The sequence below is a fragment of the Galeopterus variegatus genome, unplaced genomic scaffold (assembly GCF_000696425.1).
Source record: "Galeopterus variegatus unplaced genomic scaffold, G_variegatus-3.0.2 Scaffold7647, whole genome shotgun sequence".
Lineage (NCBI taxonomy): Eukaryota > Metazoa > Chordata > Mammalia > Dermoptera > Cynocephalidae > Galeopterus > Galeopterus variegatus.
Genome location: NW_007733758.1, coordinates 32,428 through 58,250, shown reverse-complemented (window position 1 = coordinate 58,250; position 25,823 = coordinate 32,428). Strand labels below are relative to the sequence as shown.

The 25,823-nt window shown below is 34.5% G+C and overlaps 1 protein-coding gene across 1 annotated transcript in view; it reads right to left on the bottom strand.

The window, feature by feature from the left end:
- The window catches only part of LOC103607716 (collagen alpha-5(IV) chain), a gene marked incomplete at its 5' end in the record, with an annotated part of 86,500 nt that overhangs the window by 29,066 nt on the left and 31,611 nt on the right, over positions 1-25,823 (bottom strand). Inside the window, 4 exons of the mRNA XM_008592188.1 lie at positions 440-538; positions 1,212-1,292; positions 8,067-8,193; positions 25,674-25,813. Coding sequence (XP_008590410.1) covers positions 440-538; positions 1,212-1,292; positions 8,067-8,193; positions 25,674-25,813 — 447 coding nt within the window. The remainder of the gene's footprint in view (positions 1-439; positions 539-1,211; positions 1,293-8,066; positions 8,194-25,673; positions 25,814-25,823) is intronic.

Below are 25,823 nucleotides of genomic sequence, written 5' to 3'. Positions count from 1 at the left end.
GTATATTATATGAAACATGTAGAAGATATAATTCTAAAACAGAACTACAATTCTAACATGAGAAAACTATACAAACATATATTCTATTCGGGATGAGTATAAGTATAGTGTAAGTATATCTTTGTATATACTTATACCATATGAAAATATATAAATGGAATATGCATTGCATAGAGAAACAGAAATTTGAAAAAGCTGGGTAACTTCTTGTCATGAAAAGTTGTACAAGAAAGGATTATGGAGTTTTTCACAAGAGTAAGCAACTTGATCAACAAACATTATCATCTCAGGGTGAAGAGAAAGAAGGTAACTAGGAAGGGAAAACTGTGGTAGCTTAGAAGGTAAGAAAGAAGATATAACCTCCTTGTGGGTAAAAAGGGTAAGTTAAAGTAGACAAGGATGAAATTAGAAAGTTAGGACAAATGAGAAAATACAGAACCTGGTTCACCCTTCTGTCCAGCTGGTCCAGGAATGCCATCTTGACCTGGTTTGCCTTTTTCACCTGGAGGCCCCAGTGGCCCAGGACGACCTCCACCACCTAAAGAATAGAGTACACCAGGTTCCACCCATATTGCCAACTCCCTTTTCATTCCATATATCACATTCTTTTCACACTAGCTTCAAATAGTTCTATCCAAAAGATACAAAATGCCTCTGAGACACTCCTTTAAATTATGAAATCTTATTAAGTTGAAGCATAAAAAAATGAAGGGGGATAATAATAAGAAACAGCCAAATCATTCACACATCCCAAACCTTTCAGTTTCTCATTTTAATATGGCTTTGGAATATCCAATAGAATAAGGTGTGAGGGGTAGGGGTGGGGCTGCATTATATGCCTCATATGGGGCCAAGAGAAGTGATTTATTTTAGAAGTCAATGAACAAACAAAACTGCTACAGCCTGCCATTCTAAAAATATCAGAGCTTCTATCTTCTATTATAGGATACTTGAATTAGCTCTCCCTGGAAAAAAAGTAAGCCTAGAAAATAAGGCCCCATAATGATAATTTTAAGTAATTCTTATTGAGTTGTTCACTTTGTACCTAACACACAGTGCTAAGTGAACAATCACCATGTTTTCTTGTCTTGAAAATGTTCACAGCTGAACATGATTTGACTTTCCCAAATAAAGTATGATTTGACTTTCCCCAATTGAAAATGATGAGCCTTAGTTTTACAGAACAGCAAATGCTTATTTTTCATGCTTACCTATAGGACCAGGTTCTCCTGGAAGGCCAGGGTTCCCAGGGGGACCATTAATACCTTTCGGTCCAGGAATACCTGGAGTTCCTAGAGTAAAGAGCTCAATTTAAAAATAAAAGAAAAACTGCACTGATTTGAGAGCTACAACTCAGACTTACAATTTAGCATAGAAACAGTGAAGAACAAAAAGGAACTCAAAAGATGCTGGTGTTTGCTGGATATTTTAAAGAAGAATTTAAATTTTAAATTTATATATCTAGAGGCTATCATTCAATTATTCAAGGACTCTGAAAGTAAACACTAGCAGACAAATTTGGGAGGGAAGTAAAAACTTGAAGAATGACCAGAAGAACAGTGCATTAGTTTTCTATTGCAGTGTAACAAATTACCCCAAATTCAATGACTTTAAACAATACCTGTTTATTATGTCACAGTTTCTATAGGTAACAGTCCAGGAAGAGCTGAGCTGGGCTCTCTGCTTAGTATCTCACAAGGCCAAAATTAAGGTGTTGGTCTGGCTAGGCTCTTCTCTGGGGGCTATGGGGAAAGATGCACTTCCTAGCTCATTCAGGTTGTTGGCCAATTTTAGCCTCTTGGGTTTGTAGGACTGAGGTCCCTGTTTCCTTGCTGGCTGGCTGCCAGAAACTATTCTCACATTCTGGGGGCTACTCATATTTCCATTTTGTGGGCTTTATGCATCTGAACAATTACATCTTCCCTTATGTAGACTCTCTGTCATGCTTTGAATCTCTCTGACTTCCTCTTCTACCACCAGTTGGAAAAAACTTTCCACTTTTAAAAAGCTCATTGATTAAATGAGGTTGACCCTGAATATCTCCACATCTTAAGATCAACTGATTTGGGAGTTTAATCATACCTGCAAAATCCTTCCACAGAAGTACCTAGATTAGTCTTTGATTGAATAGCCAGGGCCTGAAATCTTGGTGAGGGGATCTTAGAATTCTATTCACTATATAAATAACAAATAAAAGTACGATACAAACATTTTCTAATGAATGCCAGCTAGGAGAATTTGCTGCCAACAGACTTCACTACAAGAAATACTAAATAAAATTTTTCAAAGAAAATGAACACGGAAGGTCCACATGTTAAGAGAAAAGCCCACATGCCAGGTCTAAAACATATACCTACAATTAAGGACAATGAAAATAGCCCTGCTCTAAAGAAGGCTAAAACTCCATAACTGCAAGATCAAGTTGATCCTCAGGTAATTGAACTGCCTGCTAGAACAATATTTAACATTCTTCAAGAAATTTAACAGAATCCAGAATCTCTATGCCACACTATCCACAGCATTCAGTATAGAATAAAAAATACCAGATGTGAAGACACTGGAAAATGAGACTTTTAACAAAGGAAAAGAACTACCAATGGAAACAGACTCATGGATATCTGGAATGTTGAAATAAGCAGAAAAGATCCTTAAAATAGCTATAATATGTTTTAAAAATCTACAGGCAAAGATGGGTGAAAAATGGAAAATTTCTGGAGAAATATGGTAGCTATAAAAAGAACCAAAAGGAAATCAAAATTTTTGTGGAGGGGATTAACAGCATATTGAACCCACCAGAAAAAATGGATCAGTAAGCTTGAAGGTAGTGAATAAAAACCATCCAAATTAAAGCACAGAAAGAAAAAAGATGGAAAAAACACAGCTATAGCCTCAGTGAACTGTGAGACAATATCAAGTAATCTAATATGTATGTAATTGCATTCCCAAAAGGAGAGGGAAAATGTGGCAGAAGAAATATATGAAGAAATAATAGCTGGAATTTTCCAAAGTTATTAATAACTGACAACTCTACAGATCGAGGAATATCAGTGAATACAGGCAAAATAAATACAATCTTTACTAGTCACAACAATAAGAAATGACTCAAACAAAAGACAGAGAGAAAATCTTAAATGTATCCAGAGAAAAGACAGACATAATGTAAAGGAGAAAAACAATAGAAATAATTGCTGATTTGCTATCAGAAAAAAATGGAGACCTTAAAGACAGTAGAGATGTGCTGAAAAAACAAATATCAAAAATAGATTTCTATATTTGGTTAAAAATTTTTAAAAATGAAGGCAAAATAAAGGCATTTTTATATAAATTAAAAGTGAGAGGATTTGTCACCAGCAAAGTCACTTTAAAATAAATGATAGTGGAAATATGTCAAGCTTTAGGGAATAACACCAAATGGACGTTTGATGCACAGGATGGTAAAAGAATGAAAATATATAGATACATATAAAAATTTTTTTTTTCATATTACATTATTTAGAAGTCAACAGACTGCTTAAAGCAACAATAACAGCAGTTATAATATTTATTACCTATATAGAAGTAAAATATATGAACAAAATCACACAAAACAACACGATATATAAATAAAATTATACTGTTGTAAGGATTTTATGTTATATGTAAAATGGTTTAATTTTAATTTAATGCAGAGTGTGGTAAATTAAGAATGCATATTGAAATATATGGAGAGACATATTTTAAATATATAGACAGGTAAATATTTAAAAATCTGATATATCTATATTGGTATTGGACAAAGAAGACTCCAAAGAAAAGAGTATTATGAAAAATAAAGAGGGCCATTACATAATGATAAAAGGATCAACTCTTCAAGAAGATATAAGTTTCCTGAATTTATATACCACTAATAAGAAAGCTTCAAAATCCATACAGCAAAAAATTGACAGAAATAAATGGAGAAATAGAAACTCCACAATCATATTAGAAATTTTAACATCTACTTCTCGGTAATCAGTAGAAAAATTAGACAAAAAGTTGGTAGAGATACACAAGATTTTAACAACTCTATCAACCAGCTTGACATAATGGACATTTATAGAACAATAAACACAATTGCAGAATACAAATTATTTTTAAGTGTACAAGGAAAATACACTCAGACAGACCTTAAGTTGGGCCATATGATAAGTCTCAACAAATATTAATAGTTAAATTACACAAAATAAACATTCTGACTAGAACAGAATTAAACTAAAAATCAGTAACAGAAAGATATCTGGAAAGGCCCCATATATTTGTAAATTGAGTAACACAATTCTAAATAACCTATGGATAAGAACAGAAATCAACAGGAAAATTAGAAAAAATTTCAAACTGAATGATAAAGAAAGCACAAAAGAACAAAGTTTGTGGGATTCAGCTTACACACTTCTTAGATGAAAATTTAGTTTCAAATACATCTATTAGAAAAGACAAAGCTGAAAAACCTATGATCTAAGCTTCCAACTAAGGAATCTAGGAAAAAAACAGCAAAATTAAATTTGTAGAGAGTAGAAGGTAGGAAATAATGATATAAGCAGAAACTAATGAAATAGAAAGGAAACAGTAGAAAAGATCAAATACAAAAGTTAACATTTAACGATTAATAAAATTTAATGAACACCTAACAAGACTGATTAAAAGAAAGAGAGAAACCAAAAATTACTTATATCAAAATATTTTTTAAATGAAGACTTCATACATATTCTGCAGAAATTAAAAGGACAAACCAAGGACATTATTAACAACTTTTGCCAATAAATTTAACAACTTAGACGAAATGGTCAAATTCCTTGAAAAACACAATTTATCAAAACTGACATAAATAATAATCTGAATAATGGTGTAACTATTAAAGGCTTTGAATATGAGATTAAAAATATTTTCACAAAGAAACTACAGGCCCAGATTTCTAAACTGATGAATTCTGATAAAACATTTAAAGAAAAAATGGAGAAAGAGAGAATACTTCTCAACTCATGAGGACAGAAAATCTCTATACCAAAATGTTGACAAGGATACTATGAGAAAGAAAAATCATAGGCCAATACTTCTCATAGCCATAGACAATTTAAAAAAATAGCAAATCAAGTTCAGCAATACTTAAAAACAATATATATGTGGCACGATCATCTTAGAGTTTACCCCCAAAATGCAAGGTTGTTTTGACATAAACTATAAATGAGTGTAATTCACTATATCAACTGAGTAAAGGAGGAAAAATACCCATAATAATCTCTGTAGATTCAGAAAAATGATTTAATAAAACTCACAACAATTCTTGATAAAAACTCTCAGTAAATTAGGAATAGAAAGGAATTTCCTTAATTTAATAAAACATATATACCAAAACCCTGGCACTAACATATTTAATGGTAAAACAGCAAATACTTTTCCTCTGAATTTAGGGAAAAAGATAAGTATGTTGACTATAACTGCATCTATTAAACACTGTACTGGAGGTCCTAGCTAGTGTAAGTAGGCAAGAAAAGGAAATTAAAGGTATGAAGAACTGAAAAGAAGTTTTTACTTCTTCAGTTCAGGTTTTACTCGGATGTTTTTACATCCGAGGCAATATGTCAGTTTACAAAACAAAACAAAAAATCTACACACAAACTCTTAGAATTAATAAGTGAAATCAACAAGTTTCCTATATACAAGTTCAATATTCCAAAATCAATTATTTCTATATACTTCCAACAAACAATTGAAAAACAAACTTGGAAAAGCAATACCATTTAAAATACCATCAGAAAGCATCAAATTTCCAGGGATAAATTTAACAAAAGATGTTCAAGATTTATAAAATGAAAAGTGTAACATACTGTTGAACTAAATTAAATAAATAAATGGAAATAACATATCCACTGGATTGAAAGATTTTAAAATTTGTTAAAATATCAGTTCTTCTCAAAATTATCTAGAGATTTATTATAATCTTAATCAAAATCCCTGCAGGTATTGTCTAATGGAAATTGATAAACTGATTTCCAAATTCATGCAAATGGCCAACACAAGTTTTAAAAAACTGGAAGAAAGTTGTAGTACTTACACTACCATATTTCAAGATTTAATATAAATTTATAGTAATTCAAACAGTGGTGTGTTAAAGCAAGAAAAGAAAATACAACAATGGAACAGAATAGAGAGTACAGAAATACACCCCCATATATATGGTCAATTGATTTTCTGGCAAAGGAGTGACTGCAATTTTGGCAGGGCACTCCTATTCTTTTAAAAATAATAGAGTGGAGGAATTGGATAACTGTGTGTAAAAACAATAAACCTTGACCCCTCTCTCGCAGTATAAGAATATTTTTATTTGAGAGAGATCATAAACCTATAAAAGTTTAAATATTAAACGTTATAAAAAAATTAGGAGAATATTCCCATAACTTTGAGCAAGCAAACATTTATTGAGTAGGATACAAAAACAATAACCATGAAGGAAAAGATTGATACACTGAACTTTATTAAAATTAACAACTTTTTTTGTTACACAACAGCATTAAGTAAAAGGCAAATCTGAGAGAACGTATTTACAATACATGTATCTGACAAAGGACTCATATTCAAAATATATAAAGAACTGCTCTGAATCAATAAGAGAAAAGGCAAACAACCCAATAAAAAATGAACAAAAAACCTTAGGAAGGTACTTCAAACAGATGCTGCCCAAATGGTTAATAAGTATATAAAAAGATGTTTAATACTGTTATTCATTAGGAAAATGTAAATTAAAACCTAAATAAAATACTCCTACATAACAGAATAGATAAAATTAAAAAGACTGTTGATTCCCAGTGATGGTGAGGATATGGGCAACTTTACATTCCATACATTGCTGGTGGGACCTTAAATTATAAAACCACTTTGGAAAACTGGCACCATTTACTAAGTTCAATGTATACCCACCCTATGACTTAGTAATTCCACTACTAAGTTTTTGTTTAAGAGAAATATAATCATAAGTCCACCAAAAGATATGTAAAAGACTGTTAATAGCATCTTTTTTCATAATAGTTCCAAACTGCAAAAACTCAAAAGCCCATCAACAGGAGAATGGGTAATTGACTGTGGTACATTTCTTCAATGGAATATTACACAGCAATGATGAAGAACAAACTACTGATATATGCAACAAGATAGATGAATCTTACAGACATAAAGATGAGTGAAAGAAGTTAGACACGAGGATACATACTGTATGATTCCACTTAAATGGATTTCAATAACAGGTAAAACTAGCTGATGATAATAGAAGTCATAGTCATAGTAGTGGTTACCTTGGGGTGGGGGATGAGGGAGTATTCCCTGTGAAGGAGCAGGGTAAATTTTATGGGATAAGGGAATTATTTTATATCCTGATATGTATGATGGATTCACAGATATATACATAGATAAAAACTCATCTATAGTCTTGTACACTTAAGTGTACTTTACCATATGTACATTACATTTCAAAAAAAAGGTTAAGAAAAAGATAACCAAAGACCCACTCATCCAGGCCACTGTACAATTAAAAAAACAAAAAACAAAAAAATACAAGCAAGAACAAGCAGGTACTATAATAATCTAGTTCAGACTACCTATTTGACTAAACTGCTAAATCCCTTTGCTTGAATGATTCAGTCCTTGCCATTTGTATGAACTGTATATTGTTTTACCAACAGTCACCAGCTGTGTGCCCGCATACAACTTTCTTAGAAAATCAGCAGCAGGCTAGGGCTTGGCAGTGTATATTATCACCTACAAAAATTGTAAGGCCTCTTAATTGATTTGCAGCTAGCAAAGATTTAAAAATGCTCTACCAATCAGACTCTCTACCCACAGGGATATTGCCCTGCTGAGTTCGTAATGCTCATTCTCATTTTATACGGAAAGAAATTTGAGGGGAAAAAAGGTAAAAAGCTAGTTTGAGATTATGTTGCTAGTTAGTATCCAATTGGGAAATAGAATGCAAGGCTGCCAAATAAGAAATTATTCTGTGATACTGGTTAGAGTAAACAAGGAAGGAAAGAGGAAGCGTTTAAGAAAAGGAATGTTACCTGGGAATCCAGGAAGGCCTGGTTGTCCTTTTGTTCCAGGGGTCCCTGGTAAACCAGGCAAACCAGTATCTCCCACAGAACCTTTGATACCAGGGTTCCCTGGGTATCCAGGAAGACCAGGTTCACCCTGAAAACATGAATAAAAAGATAAAACTGAAGTCTCTACATGACTTAGATTGTATAACAACACATTATTTATAGACCCTTTACTATACATCAGGCACTCTCCTAAGTGCCTTACACAAATTGCTTCATTTAATCACCACAATAGCCCTGTGAGTTAGGCTTTATGATCTCCATTTATAAATGAGAAAACTGAATCTTAGAGAAGTCAAGTGCTGAAGATCTTTATTAAGTGGCAGAATTGGGATTTGAACCAAAGTCTATCAGACTCCGAAGTTCATGCTATTCCCACGGTATGTAGATGCATCATTCTCATTAATCCTTAACATCCCTATTAGAAAGATACTATTATTATCCCCATGTTATAGTGATGCAGCTAGTAAGTGGTGGAATCTAGATTTGGATCCAAACAAATGACTTCAGAACCTGTGACTGTCATCCCTAGCAAGCTACAATGTAATTCATTGCTTATGATAAGCTTATCAACCAACAGCTACAGTAGTTTCTACTGCAAAAGGTAAATTTCATCTTAACATGAGGAAGTCTATTAATACTTCAGTGAAAACCTAAAATCCCACTTCTTCCATTGAGCCTTCTCAGACAAAGAGAGCTTACTCTAAGAGCTTAGGGTAGGATCTTATTCTGTCATATCAATAACAGTTTAGCATGTGCAAGTCTTATCTTTTTGATTATATTGAAAGTTTCATTGGGGGGTCAGAGACAATTCACATATAACCGTTTTTGCTCAGTAAACATTTGCATCATGTTTTCTTCTACTAGAGCCTTAGAAGAATTCATACTCACTTTCACAATCAAAACTAGTTTTCCTGAGTAACAATAAATACATTCACCACAACTCTACCACAGTGCTCACTGCCCTGCTTATAAGATCATGACCTCTCCAACAAAGTGCTAATGTTCAACATCACCTACTGAATGCTTCCTTCCTCACTTAGTGCTTACACCTGTCTAGGTGAAAAAGATATTTTATCTATAACTTGTGTGTTTTCTGCATTACAGTAATACCTTTTTAAACTAATGCTTTTTCTACTTAAATCCTACTTTTAAAACAAGAATCTACGACTGAGAATATATGCATTTTCATGAATCCTTATAAATCAAACATCTAGCTCATCTAGTTCATAATAGGTATACGATTAAATTTTGGATTGAATTGGTTCCATCTTAGATATTTACACAGAAAAGCTTTGAATGAACTATCATGATTCTTCCTGCTATTCATGAACAAATTAAATTTATATACCAAAATTTAAAGAAATAAGAAGAAAATTCTAATATTCTGCTAGTGGTATACCTGAAAGGCAGGAGTCAAACTCCTGATTATTTATGATACTATAGTCCAAGTATGTTAAATTCTACAAATATGGTAGTCCCTTCTTATCTGCAGTTTACTTTCTGTGGTTTCAGTTACCTGTGGTAGGTCAACCACAGTCCAAAAATACATATTCAATGGAAAATTCCAGAAATAATTCATCATCTTTAAATTGTAAGGTGTTCTGAGTAGCATGGTGCAATCTCATGCTGTCCTGCTCTATCCTGCCAAGGAGATGAATCATCCCCCTTTGTCCAGACTATCCATGCTATAATGCTACTGTCCTGGAAGTCAGTAGACACCTCAGTTATCAGACCAAAAAAACATAGTATTTATAGGGTTCAATACTATCCACAGTTTTAGGCATACACTAGGGGTCTTGGAACATATACCCTGAGGATAAGGGGGATTACTGTGACCCCAATCTCTAAGTTCAGCCAGCACTTGTCCCCAAATACAGTTCCTCTAATCATCCTTAAGGCCCTGCTCCTTCAAAACAAGTAAATTTTTAAAAGTAAGTAAATATTCTATTAGAGCTTCTCAAAAGGACTAGAATTTGCTAGCTTAAGCTTTATCTAACCTTCTATTATTCATACGCTTGCAGAAAAAACAATGAGTTTTAAAAAAGAAGAGTTAAAGAAGAAAGTGCTCAGAAAATCAAGAAATTAGCCAGGAATCTTATAAATCATTCTGATAAAGGAAAATTCAAGTCTATTTGCACTTCTAGCAAAAGCAAAAGCTAGAAGTGACCTGACTATACTTAAGCTGCAAATATCGACATTTGTTCTAATGTCAAACTTTGATATAATTCTGAAAATGGAATATATCATCCCTAATGAGTCAAATTTACCACTGTGAAACTATCTAACAAATACAGTGACACTGGAAGACTAGAGTGTTGTTCAACAAGCTTGAAACTAGAACTGCTTTCAAGGTCACTGATTTGTATCACATGCAGTCCATGTAGAAAAAGGAGTCAATTTGACATCTTCTTTGTTGTTAAAATTCAAATTGGTAATCTAAGAGTATTTGGAACGTGGTCAATCTCTAATACACCTTAGTAATAACATCTTCTCTTACATTCTCTGTGCTATAACCTAAGACCCAGAATAAAATTACAGGGTTGCCCCACTTTACAGAATAAAGACCGATAACAATCCTGAAAAAGCATTTGACAAAATTCAGCATTCATTCATGATAAAGACTCTCTATATATTAGGTACAGAAGGAAAGTATCTCAACACAATTAAAGCCATATATGACAAGCCCACTGCCAATATCATCCTGAATGGGGAGAAGCTGAAAGCTTTTCCCTTAAGAACAGGAACTAGACAACAATGTCTACTCTCACCACTCCTATTCAACATAGTATTGGAAGTACTAGCCAGAGCAATCGGAGAAGAGAAGGAAATAAAGGGTATCCAGATTGGAAAAGATGAAGTTAAACTGTCCCTGTATGCAGATGATATGATCCCATGTACAGAACAGCCTAAACACTCTAAAAACACCTCTTAGAGTTGATAAATGATTTCAGCAAAGTTGCAGGATGCAAAATCAACATGCAAATATCAGTAGCATTTTTATACTCCAACAATGAACTAGCAGAAAAAGAAATCAAGAAAGTTAGCCCATCAAAAGAACAGAATACCTAGGAATGAAGTTAACCAAAGATGTGAAAAATCTCTATGACAAAAACTACAAATCCCTGTTGAGAGAAATTAAAGAGGACACAAGAAGATGTAAAGACATCCCATACTCTTGGATCAGAATTAACATTGTGAAAATATCCATACTACCCAAAGTGGTCTATAGATTCGATACAATCCCCATCAAAATTCCAATGACATTCATGTCAGAAATGGAAAAAAAAAACAATTCAAACATTCATATGGAATAACAAAAGACCAATAATAGCCAAAGCAATCCTGAGAAAAATAAATAAATAAACAAAGCTGGAGGCATAACATTACCTGACTTTATTCTACAAAGCTACAGTAACCAAAACAGCATGATACTGGCATAAAAACAGACATATGGACCAATGGAAGAGAATAAAGAACCCAGAAATCAACCCACATGCCTACTGCCATCTGGCCTTTGACAAAGACACCTAGAACACACACTGGAGAAGAGACTGCCTCTTCTGTAAATGGTGCTAGGAAAACTGGATATCCATATGTAGAAGAATGAAACTAGACTCATACTTCTTACCTTATATCAAAATCAACTCAATACGCATTAAAGAATTAAATATACATCCTGAAATAATAAAACTCCTAAAATACAACATAGGGAAACACTTCAGGAAGTAGGATTGGGCATAGACTTTATGAATATGACCCCAAAAGCACAGGCAACCAAAGGAAAAATAAACGAATGGGATTATATCAAACTAAAAAGCTTCTGCACAGCAAAAGAAACAATTAACATAGTAAAAAGTCAACCAACAAAGTGGAAGAAAATATTTGCAAAATATACATCTGACAAAGGATTAATACCCAGACTATACAAGGAACACAAATAGCTTAACAGCAAAAAACAAAACAACAACAACAAGAAACAGAATTGAAAAATGGGCAAAGGTGCTGAATAGGCATTTCTCAAAGGAAGGCATACAAATGGCCAACAGACATATGAAAAAATGCTCAGCATCACTCAGCATCAGGGAAATGCAAATCAAAATCACATTGAGAAATCATCTCACTCCAGTTAGGCTGGCTAATATCCAAATGACTGAGAATAATAAATGATGGAGAGGATACAGAGAATAATAAATGCTGGAGGGAACCCTCCTACACTATTGGTGGGACTTCAAAATGGTGCAATCTTTATGAAAATTGGTATGGAGGTTCCTTAAACAATTACAGATAGACCCACCATATGACCTAGCTATTCCACTGCTGGGTATATACCCAAAGGAATGGAAATCATCGTGTCAAAGGGACACCTGTACTCCCATGTTTACTGAAGTACTACTTACAATAGTCAAGAGTTGGAACCAACTTAAATGCCCATCATTGGATGAGTGGATAAGTAAAATGTGGTATATCTACACAATGGAATACCACTATGCTGTAAAAAAGAATGAAATACTACCATTGGCAGCAATATGGATGGACTTAGAGAAAATTATATTAAGTGAAGTAAGCCAGGCACAGAAAAAGAAATACCACATGTTCTCACTTATATGTGTGAGCTAATAAAAATCAATCAATAAATATACAAACAAATAAACGGGGGTGGGGGAAGACACAATCACAATAATTCCTTGAATGTGTTAAGATAAGTGAACAGATATGATGTTGATGGGGGAGGGAGAGAAGGAGGAATTGGTAAAGGACATGAAAATCAACTACATTGTATATTGATAAATTAAAAAGTAAAAAAAATGAAAAACAGTTGGCGAGATAGCTAATATTTTTTGTTCTTGCATTCCATTGTAAAATTGAAGAAGCATTGCCACTGGAAAAAAACTGAGACAACAAGTGGATTTGGTGATAAAGGGAAAAAAACATATCTGGCTCTATAGCAGAAGTATTATAACAGAAGTCCATTAGTTGAAAATTGCAATATCCCACATAACTGTTAATTTTTTTACAACCCTATCTGTATTCGGAGATTAAAAACACCATGAATAATGTCATAAATAGGTTCTACTTTAAACAAAGAATATTACCAATGGGAGAAATTCAAGAGCGGATGCAGAGATACTCTTTTTTAAAAAAATGCTTTCTTGAGGTAAAATTTATATACAAAAAATTGTGCATATTTAATGTATACATTTTGATGAGTTTCAATACATGCATACACCCATGATACCACAACCACACTCAAAGTACTAAACATGTCCATCACCTCCAAAAATTTCTTTGTGTTCTTGTGCATGTTTTTCAATACAAGCACTTAATGTGAAATCTATCCTCAACATATTTTAAGGTGAACAATACCGTACTGTTAACTATAGACACTATGTTGTACAGCAGATCTCTAGAACTTATTCATCTTGCATAGTTAAAGCTTTATACACATTAAGCAACTGCTAACATTTTAATAAATAATAGAAAAGGTAGTATACAATAAGATCTTCAAGTCTGCATGTTATTACACTCTTCCAGGTAGTGAAATGTTCAGCTAACAGGGAAAAACTGATAAATAATGGCTCAATGCTGCCTGAGAGGCCAGAAGTTACCACATGAGATTCAGTATAAGTAGATGTAAGGTGATGAACTTAGAGAAAAATAACCTGAGCTAAGTGTATAGGATAATGAACTCTATACTATCCTTCGCCACCCAAAGAAGGAATAATAGCAAACTGCTCCAAACATCAGCCCAATGTAGCCAAAAATGGCTCAAAATGCTAAAGAAACATTAGAGAAAGAAATATAACTGATAAAATCATGCTATTCCATACTGCATGTGCAGTTCCAGTAACAACACCACATAAAATTACTTAAAATGTGTTCAAAATTAAATGCAAGAAAAATAACACCACCCATTTGTTCATCAAATTTCATTATTCTAGAACTAAACTACATCTTAAATAAAGATAGTAATTTTAAGACAAATTAAAACATTACATTTTATAAATAGAAACCTTGTGGGTTTTCCAATAATGTGCATAGAGTTTTAAAATAACTTTTTTGAGATGTAATTCACATACCATACAATTCATCCACTTAAAGCATACAATTCTTGGCTGGCTGGTTAGTTCAGTTGGTTAGGGCATAGCAATCAAGGTCACGGGTTTGGATCCCCAAACTGGCCAGCCACCAAAAAATAATAAAATAAAGCATACAATTCAATATTTTTAGTATGTTCACAGAGTTGTACAACCATCATCACAATCTGATTTTAGAAAAATTTCATTTTCCCCTAAAAGAAATCCTGTATCCGTAGCAGTCATTCCCCAGTCCCCTCTTCCTCTAGGCTCTGGCAAAACCTAATTTGCTTTGTTTATACAGATTTTCCTATTCTGGACACTTTAGATAAATGAAATCATACACTATGTGGTGTTTTGTGTCTGATTTATTTCGCTTAGCATAACGTTTTCAAGGTTCACCCACGTTATATCATGTATCAATACTTCATTCTTTTTAATTGCTAAATAATATTCCATTGTATGGATATAACACATCTATCACTTCACCTCGTTACCAGATTTTTCTGTGGGGTGAGAACGTTTAAGATCTACTCTCTTAACAAATTTCAAGCAATACAGTATTGTTAACTATGGTCACCATGCTGTATGTTAGATCCTCAGAACTTTTTCATCTTATAATTTTTTGTACCTTTTTTTGTTTGTTTGTTTGTTTGTACCCTTTGACCAATATTTTTCCATTTCCCCCTCCCCAACCACTGGCAACTACCATTCTACTTTCTGTCCTGTCTCTATAAATTTGACTACTCTAGGTACCTCATGTAAGTGGAATTATATAGTATTTGTCATTTTGTGACTGGCTTATTTCACTTAGAATAATGTCTTCAAAGTTCATCCATGTTGGAGCATGTATCAGAGTATCATTCTATTTTAAGGTTGAATAATATTCTATTGTATGTGTATACCACATTTTGTTTATCCATTCATCCTGCAATGGACACTTGGGTTGCTCCTACCTTTCGGCTACTGTGAATAACACTGCTATAAACATGGCTATAAAAATATCTGTTTGAGTCCCTGCTTTCATTCTTTTGGGTGTATGTATCTCCAGAATTAGAACTGCTGGATCATATGCTAATTCTGTGTTTAAATATTTGGAGAACTGCCAGACTATTTTGCATTGTGGCTGCACCATTTTCCTACCAGTAATGCACAAATGTTTCAATTTCTCCACACCCTCACCAACATACTTATTTACTGTTTCTTTTTTTGATAATAGCATTCTGAATGGGTATGAAGTGTTATCTCACTGTAGTATTGATTTGCATTTCCCTAATAATTAGTGATGATGACCATCTTTTCATGTACCTATTGGCCATCTGTACATCTTCTTTGGAGAAAAATCTATTCAAGTCCATTGCCTACTTTTGAATTGGGCTTTTTGGGTTTTACTTGTTGTTGACATATAAGAGTTCTTTATAGATTCTGAAAATGAATTCCTTAACAGATGTGTGATAAGCAAATATTTTCTCCCATTTTGTGAGCTGCCTTTTGATTCTGTTCGCAGTGTTTTTAGATGCACAGAAGTTCTAAATTTTAATGTAGTCCAATTTGTGTATTTTCTGTTGTTGTTGTTGCCTGTGCTTTTGGAGTCATATCAAAGATATCATTGCCAAATCCAAAGTAATGAAGCTTTTGCCCCATGTTTTCTTCTACGAGTTTTATACTTTTAGGTCTTACATTTAGATATTTGATCCATTTTGAGTTATTTTTCATATATGATGTAAGAAAAGGGTCCAACTCCATTCTTGTGTATGTAGACATCTAGTATTCCAATATTCCCAGCACCATTTGTTGAGGAGACTGCACTTTCCCTATTCAGCACCCTTGTCAAAGATCATTCGACCATATATGCACGGGCTTATCTTTGGGCTCTCTATTCAGTTTCATTGGTCTACTTGTCTATCTTTATGCCAGTATCACATCTCTTTCTCTCTTTCCTTCCTTCTTTCCTTCCTCCTTTTCTTTTTATCTTTTGTAGCTGGCTGGTACAGGGATCAAACCCTGGACCTTGGTATTATCATCAGCACCATGTTTAAACCAACTGAGCTACTGGCCAGCCCAGTACCACTCTGTTTTGATTACTGTTTCTTTCTAATACGTTTTGAATCCAGGACATGTGAGTCCTCCAACTTTGTTCTTTTTCAAAATTGTTTTGGCTGTTCAGAGTCCCTTGAGATTTCATATGAATTTTAGGATGAATATTCAATTTCTGCAAAATATGCCAATGAGATTTTGATATGAGTTGCATTGAATCTGTAGATCACTTTGGGTAGTATGGACATCTTAATATTAAATATTTCAATTCACGAACACAAAATGTCTTTCCATATACTTGTGTCTTCTTTAATTTCTTTTAGCAATATTTTGTAATTTTCAGTGTACAGGTCTTTCACCTCCTTGGTTAGTTTTATTCCTATTTGATGTTATTGTAAATGTAATTGTTTTTTAATTTTTTTTCAGATTGTTCATTGTTAGTGTATATAAACACAACTGATTTTTGTGTGTTGATTTTGTATCCTGCAACTTTGCTAAATTCATTTACTATTTCTAACAGTTACTTTTTTATGTATGAAACTTTTATAAAGTTTTGTACATATAAGATTATGTCATCTGTGAACAAAGGCAATTTTACTCCTTTCATTCCAATTTGGATCCCTTTTTTATTTCTTTTTCTTGTTTAATTGCTCTGGCTAGAACTTCTAGCACTATGTTGAAAAGAAGTTGTGAAAGTGGGCATCCTTGTTTTGTTCCTGATCTTAGAGGAAAGTTTTCAGTGTGTTACCATTGTTAGCTGTGAGTTTTTTTATTCATATATGGACTTTATTATGATGAGACAGTTGCCTTCTATTCCTAGTTTTCATCATTGAATGTTTTTATCATAAAAGTGTGTTAAATTAGTCAAATGTTTTTCCTACTTTACTTGAGATGACTGCATGAGTTTTTTCCTTCATTCTGTTAATGTGATATGTTACATTGATGATTTTTGCATGTTGAAACATCCTTGCATCCCAGAAATAAATCCCACTTGATTATAGTGTACAATCCTTTTAACATGCTGTTGAATTCAGTATGCTAGTATTTTGTTAAAGATTTTGCCATCAAAATTCATAGGAATATTGGTCTGTAATTTTCTTTTCTTCTAGTGTCTTTGTCTGGCTTTGGTAATAGTGTAATCCTGGAATCATAGAATGAGTTTGGAATCCATTGTTGGGAGATTTTTTATTACTGAGTCAATCTCCTTACTAGCTATAGGTCTATTCAGATAATCTCTTTCTGTGATTCAGTCTTGGTAGTTTGTGTGTTTCTAGGAATCTGTCCATTTCATCTAGGTTATTCAGTTTGTTGGCATACATTTGTTCACAGTACTTTTTATGTCTTTTATTTTTGCAAAATTGCTAGTAATGCACCCTCTTTTATTTCTGATTTTAGTTGAGTCCTCTCTTTATTTCTTAGTCAACCTAGCTAAAGTTTTTCAACTTAGCTGATCTTTTTGAAGAACCAACTCTTGATTTTATTGATGCCCTCTATTGTTTTTCTATTCTGTATTTTATTTATCTATACTGTAATCTTTATTATTTCTTTCTTTCTGCTAGATTTTGGTTTAGTTTGTTCTTTTTTCTCTGGTTTCTTAAACTATAAAGTTAGGTTTTTGATCTGAGGTTTTTCTTATCTAATGTAAGCATTCACAGCTATTAATTTCCCTTTTTAGCATTGCTTTTATTGCTTCCTATGAGTTTTGGTATGTTGTAGTTTCATTTCATTTATTTCAATATATTTTTAAATTTTCCTTGTGATTTCTTCTTTGTACCATTGGTTGTTTAAGAGTGTATTGTTTAATTTATACATATTTGTAGATTTTCCTGTTTACCTTCTGCTGTTGATTTCTAGGTTCATCCCATTGTTATTGGAAAAGGCATATTGTATGATTTTAATCTTTTAAAATTTATTAAGACTTATTTTGTGGCCTAACATATGGTCTATTCTAGGGAATGTTCCATGTGCACTTGAAAAAATGCATATTCTGCTGTTGTTGGATGGAATGGTCTGTATATGTTCCATTAGGTCCAATTCACTTTATGCATTTAAAAAATTGGCTTACTTGCTTTCTTATTGAATTGTAAGAGGTCTTTATGTATTCTAGATGCAAAATGCTTATCTGAAATAAGATTTGCAAATATTTTCTTTTATTTTGTAGGTTGTCTTTTCACTTTCTTGATGGCATCATTTGCAGCAAAAAAAAATAATAATAATGTAGTCCAATTTATTTTTTCTTTGGTTATTTGTGCTTTTGGTGTCATAGCTAAGAAACAATTACATAACACAAAGTCTGAAGGATTTAGTCATCTTTTCTCCTAAAATTTTCATAGTTTTAGCTCTTATATTTACGAAAATGATCCATTTGGAGTTAATTTTTTATATGGTATATGAGGTAGGGGTCCAAATTAATTCTTCAGCAGATTGATAGATATCTTCTTGTCTCAGCACCATTTGTTGAAAAGACTTTTATTTCCCCCTTTTAATTGTCTTAGTACCTTTGTTGAAAATCAGTTGACCAGAAGTGCATGGGCTTACTTCTAAATTCTAATCTATTCCATTGATCCCTACATCTATCTTATGCCAGTACCACAGTTTTGATTACTGTAGCCCTATAGTAAGTTTTGAAATCCACAAAAGTGAGTCCTCCAAATCTGTTCATTTCAAGTTTTTTTTGACTATTCTGGGTCTCTTCCATTTCCATATGAATTTTAGGATACCCTCGTCAATTTCAGCAAAAATTAAGATAAGGATTGCATTAAATCTGTAGTATAACTAGATTTTAAGAAGGAGTAATGGAGCTTAGAATCATTAGGCCATATTAAAAGAATGTTACAGATTCATACAGTCATGCACTGCATAACCACATTATGGTCAATAACAAACCATATATACAACAGTGGTCCCATAAGATTATAATGGCTCTACCATGTAATCCTAGGTGTGTAGGAGGCTATGCTATCTAGGTTTGTGTAAGTATACTCGATGACATTTGTACAATTATGAAGTCAAGTTCCATAGTCATTAAATTTAAGAGTTGTAGAAATCTTTGATACCATCTATTCTAGCCTTCTCATTCTAGATATAAAGAAATACTATGGATTGAGTGGTTTATGATTTACAATGTGTTTTTTAACTTCACTGAAGGCTTACAATAACTGTGCAAAAGGTAGGATATTTTTTCTTCTACCCATTTTACTGACAAGGTACTGAAGATACAGAAGAATTAAGTGACTTACCAAGGTCATGTGTACAGGACTCAGACTCCTGCCTACTGATTCCCTGTCCAGGGTTCTCAGTATACTGTATTAGTCATGCTTTTTGACTAACAAGGATGCTGTCTCATAAACTGTGTCATTTATAAAACAAACCACTGATCTGATCTTTCACCATTCTCCCTATTTCTTAACAACTCAGTAATTACAGAAATTTCTCTTATGCTTATCATCCCCTAATCATATGTTTCCTGAAACTTTTCTTCACCTCTTCCTTCATAATATAGGCACTATTCATTTTACATGGTAGTGTGGGACTATGAAAATGAATATGCAAGCCAAAATGATGTAAAGTGATCTTAATAATCAATGGGGAAAATTCTGATTATTCCATGATATTTAAATATTTTTTACCAAAACATTAAAATCTCTCTTAGGTTGGCTGCTTAGCTCAGTTGGTTAGAGCACAGCCATATAACTTATAAAGTCATGGGTTTGGATTCCCGTACCAGCCAGCTCCAAAAATCTCTCTTAATGTCAGTTATATATACATGCATAGGAAATGAAAAAATAGTAAAACCAATATTTATTTAGTACACTTTAGTTTTAAATATTATAAACATTGAGAATTAAACTATTTTATTTCTTTGTAAAATACTTACCAAGAGTAGTTTGAACAGTGTCTCCCTTCTTCTCATCATATAAATTACAATATGGAGCACACATCTTTTCTATACCTTGACACAGAAATTGTCACATAGTTTACTAAGCTTGGATCAGCTTCCAAAGTTTTAACCTTTACACCTTCAATCTTGTAAAATATCTCCAAGAGTTTCCTTAATGAGAAGTTTTTTGATGGTGACACTTCCTCTGTGACATCTTCATCTTTTTCATCAGTGCTACTTTCTTCATTTATGTTGATAAGTTTGCCTTCACTAAGTTTGGCTGCAAATCTAGAGTCCTCAAATGGTGGCAGTGTCTACATTCCTATGGCTGGCTATTTATTCTATAATCACATTTACATTAGATTCAAATTTCACTTCCAATTTTATCACTTTCCATGTTTTTTGCTGCACTTTCTTCTTTGTGGGCCAATTTTCTCTTTTGATTACCCATTTTTGTAAAACGTCACATTGGTTTATCACTGGGAGACAAGGAGGCAACACAACTACATGCTTTGCTGTCAGTGCATGAACTGAACAGATGCACAGTGACTAATCATTGACAAAATTTGATAGAAGTGAAATGACTCCTCACTGATCATAATGCACATCTGTTATTTACATGGTGATTTATGGACTTAAGAGTTAATATACCATAGTAACTGAAATTTTAACCATGTTGTTGTGGTTTGGTATTATTTAAGTAAGTCATGGTAACTGAAATTTGTGCATACCAGAACTGTACAAAGCAAGGATTGCCTGTGCCTCATAGAACTGAGCTATAAAACCTTATTTTTCAATTTGTCGCCATTCTAAAATATAATAATACCATTCAAAAGAAACAACAGGCTACTTTATATTATTTCCTTGTTTTATCAGCTCTGTAAGTTTCCAAATTTAGTGTAGAATTTCTTATAGAAATATACTTGTAGGCCACATAGAAAAACTAGAAGTTAGCCATGTGCCTGAAGAGTTGGATATACCTTGGACTTTTGCCAACTGAAACATGTTTTTCTGCTACCATCCATTATAAATTCAGAGATTTAGTATGACCATTTTGGTTCCATTACACAAATGTTAAAATTCACTCATTCTAGAAAAAATATGTATAAACAAATTAAAAATATTTTTTAAATGGAATTTTTTTTTTTTTTTTNCCGGCAACGGGATCGCAACCCTCGGTGTTGCTCCCGTGCCTCGCTCAGCCAGTGAGCGGGAACCGGTCTGTATGTGGGATCCGAACCCTCGGGCGGGAGTGCCGCCGCGCTTCCCAAGTGGCGCACTATCCAGTGTGCCACTGGGCCGGCCCTAAATGGAATTTTAAATCAGTGAGTAAAGAATGGAATTTGTAAAAAGTGGTGTTGAGCCAACTGGAAAAATATTGAGTTCCTCACCTCACACAACAGACAAAGAAATGCAGATGGATTAAGTATGTAAATATAAAAAGCTAAATCATAAAAATACTGGAAGAAATATATAAATCTATTTTTATAATATTAGAATGTGGAAATCTTCATAAGTAGAAAACTTTTTTAAAAACCCAAAAACTCATAAGTCAGGCCTCAAGCCTTGAGTATGTCTTTCTCCCTCCTCCCTCTAAATTGATGTACTTCCTATTTCAGTGACAAAACATAAACAATTAGAAAACTAGGCTCCTGATCTTTCCCATGAAATAGAATTGAAAGATAATATGAATCTTTCCATGAACTTTTTGAAGACCACTCACATATGCATTAAAAACCTTTTCTGGAAGAGTACATAAAAAACTGTTAAAAGTGGTTACTATGGTGAAGAAGAACTGGTGATTTGGGGTTTGTGAACATGTAGAAAGAAAATTTCACATTTTACATATTTTCATACTGGTTGTATTTTATTTTATTTTATTTTTATATACTTTTTAATTTATGTTTTAATAGCATATTCATTGTTACAAGTCATTCTTATTCTTTATGCCCCTTATCCAATCTCCCCCCTCCCTCTTCCCCCTTCTCTTTCCCCTCTCCCTTCTAATAACCATAGATTTGTCCTCTCCTTCAGATAGAGTAACTATTCCTCTGTTGGTTTGTTGTCTAGATGATCTGTCCAGTACAGAGACAGGTGTGATCAAGTCCTCCCCTATTATAGTAAATCAGGTGCTTCTTCTAGTACACTGGTATGTGCTCTATGGAGATAATTTTTTTTTTTGGTCTCCACTGGTGTCTCTCCTTGTGTCAATGCAGTTGAGAGTCTAGTGTGCCATCTGCACAGTGGCTGTGACTGTTGCTATAGAGACTAGCCATTTTTGTGACAGCCATGGCAACTGCAGTGGCTATGGTGGGCTACATGTATGGAAATGATGTTTTTGGTGTGCTCCTTACGTGGTTATGGCTGGGTTGGCTTTCCCCAGGTCCATGCCTCAGAACCCCAGTGGGGCCCCAGCGCGGTGGCAGCAGCTTGCCTAGTTGTGGCAGAGTTCAGCTTCCCGTGTCTCCATGCCTGATTCTAAGATGTTGTTGCCGAGCAGTTGGGGGTGTGAGAGAGAGGGAAAGGGGGAAGAGATGGGGTGGGAACAGGAGGAAGGAGGGGGAGCATATCAAGGCCCATGGTACCCCCCTCATTCAAGCAGAGGAGATCAGGAGGCTTCCAGAATGGGCCAAGTCATTGCTGGGCTGGTTACAGATGTCAGGGGGGCATGGCTGAAGGTCAGGAGCCTGGGGCACTTCCTGTAGTGGCTTGGTGGTTGTCACTGGGCTGGTTGCAGATGTCAGGGGTGCTTGGCTGAGGCCCTCAGTCCCCCACCAGCCCAGCTAGGGAGCCTGGGTGCTACCAGCAGTGGCTCAGTGGTCATCACTGGGCTGGTTGCGGATATCGGGGGTGCATGGCTAAGGTCTTTGGCCCCCCACCGCCCTGGCTCAGGAGCTCAGAACGCTTTCTGTGGTAGCTCGTTGGTCATTACTGAGCTGATTAAGGATGTGCTGAGGCCCTCGGTCCTCCACCCTCCCTGGTTGGGAACCCAGGGGCTTCCAGTCCTTCTAGGTTTTATAGGTGTTCTTTGGTGGTATTAGACATTTACTAGTTAATACTGGAACTGTGATCTGTGGGTCTTTTGTTTTTTCTTTCAGTTCTGTGTTGGATTATACACTGTTCCCACCACTTAAACTCTGCACTGGAACTAACTTGTTGTTCTTTGCTTACTTGTAAAATAGGAGAACTTCCTGAGGGACCAGCACTTGAGCACTGTAGTTGAGCTAAGCAAAATTGCTTCATTGCTGCTGATTCCCTGGGGAAGGCTTTTTGTGCAGCTCAGGTTTTAATTGTTGACCTTGTATGTCTCATGAGGTCTGGCACACCTAGGTTGTGTGGAAACTTTGTTCTGGGCCTGAGTCTTTTCAGCAAACTGCACCCCCTGCAGTTCTATATTTCTGACCAGTCTCCACTGAGTGGTCCTATGCTGATTGAAGGGCAGATCAGCTGTCCATGCTGTGCCCCAGTGTTTCCCCAGTGTGGTTGTGTCCACCACTGCCCACACTCCAAACACTTTCCATGGGACAGGCCATGCACCAGTCCTTTGTGATGACTCATCAGCTGCTGAGTGGCTCCTTTTTTCTGTTGTCTATGGCTCCTCACTCCTTTGTGGGTCCATGGGAAACTTGTTAGTAGTCTTGTTGGCCTGGGGGCCATCTAGGCTCTCTTCTCCCCTGCAGCCTCCAAGCAACTTCATACGAAGGTACACAGCTGCAGCTTTTGCCAGCTCTTGTTCTATGTGCTCACCAGCTCCAGCCTTGAAGTAGCCGGGGCTCGAAATGGTGGGAGTGATCCTTTCTTTTTCTCATCGTGGCTTCTCCTTCCTTCATGAACTCCATGGGTCTCTCCTCCTCTTCCCCTGAGCTCTAGCAGCCACAGTTTGGCTGTCATTGCTTTTTAATAATTGTAAATTGGTTGATTTGTGGGAGAGAGTGATGCTGGAGACCTTCTATTCCACCATCTTGACTGAAAGCCCATGCTGGTTGTATTTTAAAATCAAGCTCATATATCGCTATTATAAAAACTTTAAAAGGCAAAAATTTAAACACACTAATCCTTTGACCTAGAGATTTCACTTTTAGATAGCTATCCAGTACAAATAATTATATATATGTCCACAGATGCAATGGAAAATGACATGGAAAATGTCCAAGAAATATTTAAAAAGAAAAAAAAAGATATAAGTGATAAAGCAAGGTACAGAATAGTGTGTATACTTTGACTCTACATATATACAATGTGTAGAAAAAATAAAATTCTATATGCATATATGCAAATGTGCAGAACAAGGAATTCAAATTTATACACCAACTATTGTCAGTTGGCCTCTCTCTATGAGGAAGGGAATGGTAAAAAGAGGATGGGACATGGGGTACGAAGATTTTCACTTTTATTCTTTATATGTCTGTAGTATTATTTTTTAATAAAAGTATGTATTACTGGTAAAGGTAACTATAATAGAAAAAAATTAAAATTCACTTCAAAAACCTTTACATTGTTAAACTGGAATTAATAGGCAGAAACTTCTCTTATCTCTTATGAGGTGACCAACTGGACAATACTTTTTTTTGTATAAGGAAATTATCTTTAAAATGTAATTCAGTAAATTCTTATTTCAGGGGGAATTTTCACTAATTCAATGCAAGTTGAGTACCACAGTTCCTTTTCTAATAGACCTGAGCTCTGTGGTCTGACTATATGATTAAGAGTGTTATTTACTACATTTTTACTTCAAACTAATAAGTAGTTGTCAATAAATTCTTGTTCAGTCCAATGATTCTTTTTTAAAATTTTTGTTTATGACTGGCTGGTTCGGGGATCTGAAACCATGACCTTGGTGTTACAAGGCTGCACTCTAGCCAACTGAGCTAACTGGCCAGCCCAATTTTAAAACAATCTCTAAATTTGATTACTTGAGAAATACTACCAAAGTTTTCATGCTGACTAGGAAAGTAGAGGGAAATGTAAAACAGTACTTATTTATTTATTCATTTATTGTAGTAAACATATATAACATAAGAATTTCAATTTTAGGCATGTGTAAACATATAATTGTATGGAATTAATAACAGTCACGATGCTGTGTAACCATTACCTCTATTCCAAAATATTTTTGTCATCCTAAACATAAACTCTGTACCCAGTAAGCAAAAACTGTATTTAGAGAACTACCTCAGATAGGCAGTTAGGAATACAACTACACTTTTATTAACTGCTTATTTTGTTTATAAGTCTTTTCAAATTAGTTAATAATAATATTAGGACAAAGACCAGCAACTCCATTACTAAAAAGGGAAAACTATAACCAGGCAGAACTCTGCCTTTAGTTTACTGAAATATACTCAGAGATTAAGATAGAAGAAAAACAAAGAAACCAGAAAGTTTTTTTTTTCTCTTTTTATGGACTCCGCCACAAACCTTAAAACATATCTTCCTACAGTCAAAGAAAAAAGAGAAGGAGCAAAACTCTTACCCAGAAAACACCATGTCATTCTATAGTTCAATGAAGAATTAGGAACAAGCCCATTGTTAAAGAAAAATCACATCTGCTCAAGCATATGCATAGAGTATGATTACCTTTGGGCCAGGAAGGCCTGGAAGACCAATGACTGAAACACCAGGATCACCTTTGCCTCCTTTCTGTCCAGGTACTCCTGGGGAGCCAGGTTGTCCAGGAACTCCAGGAGGTCCAGGGAGCCCTTTTACACCCTGAGGGCCTGTTGAAAA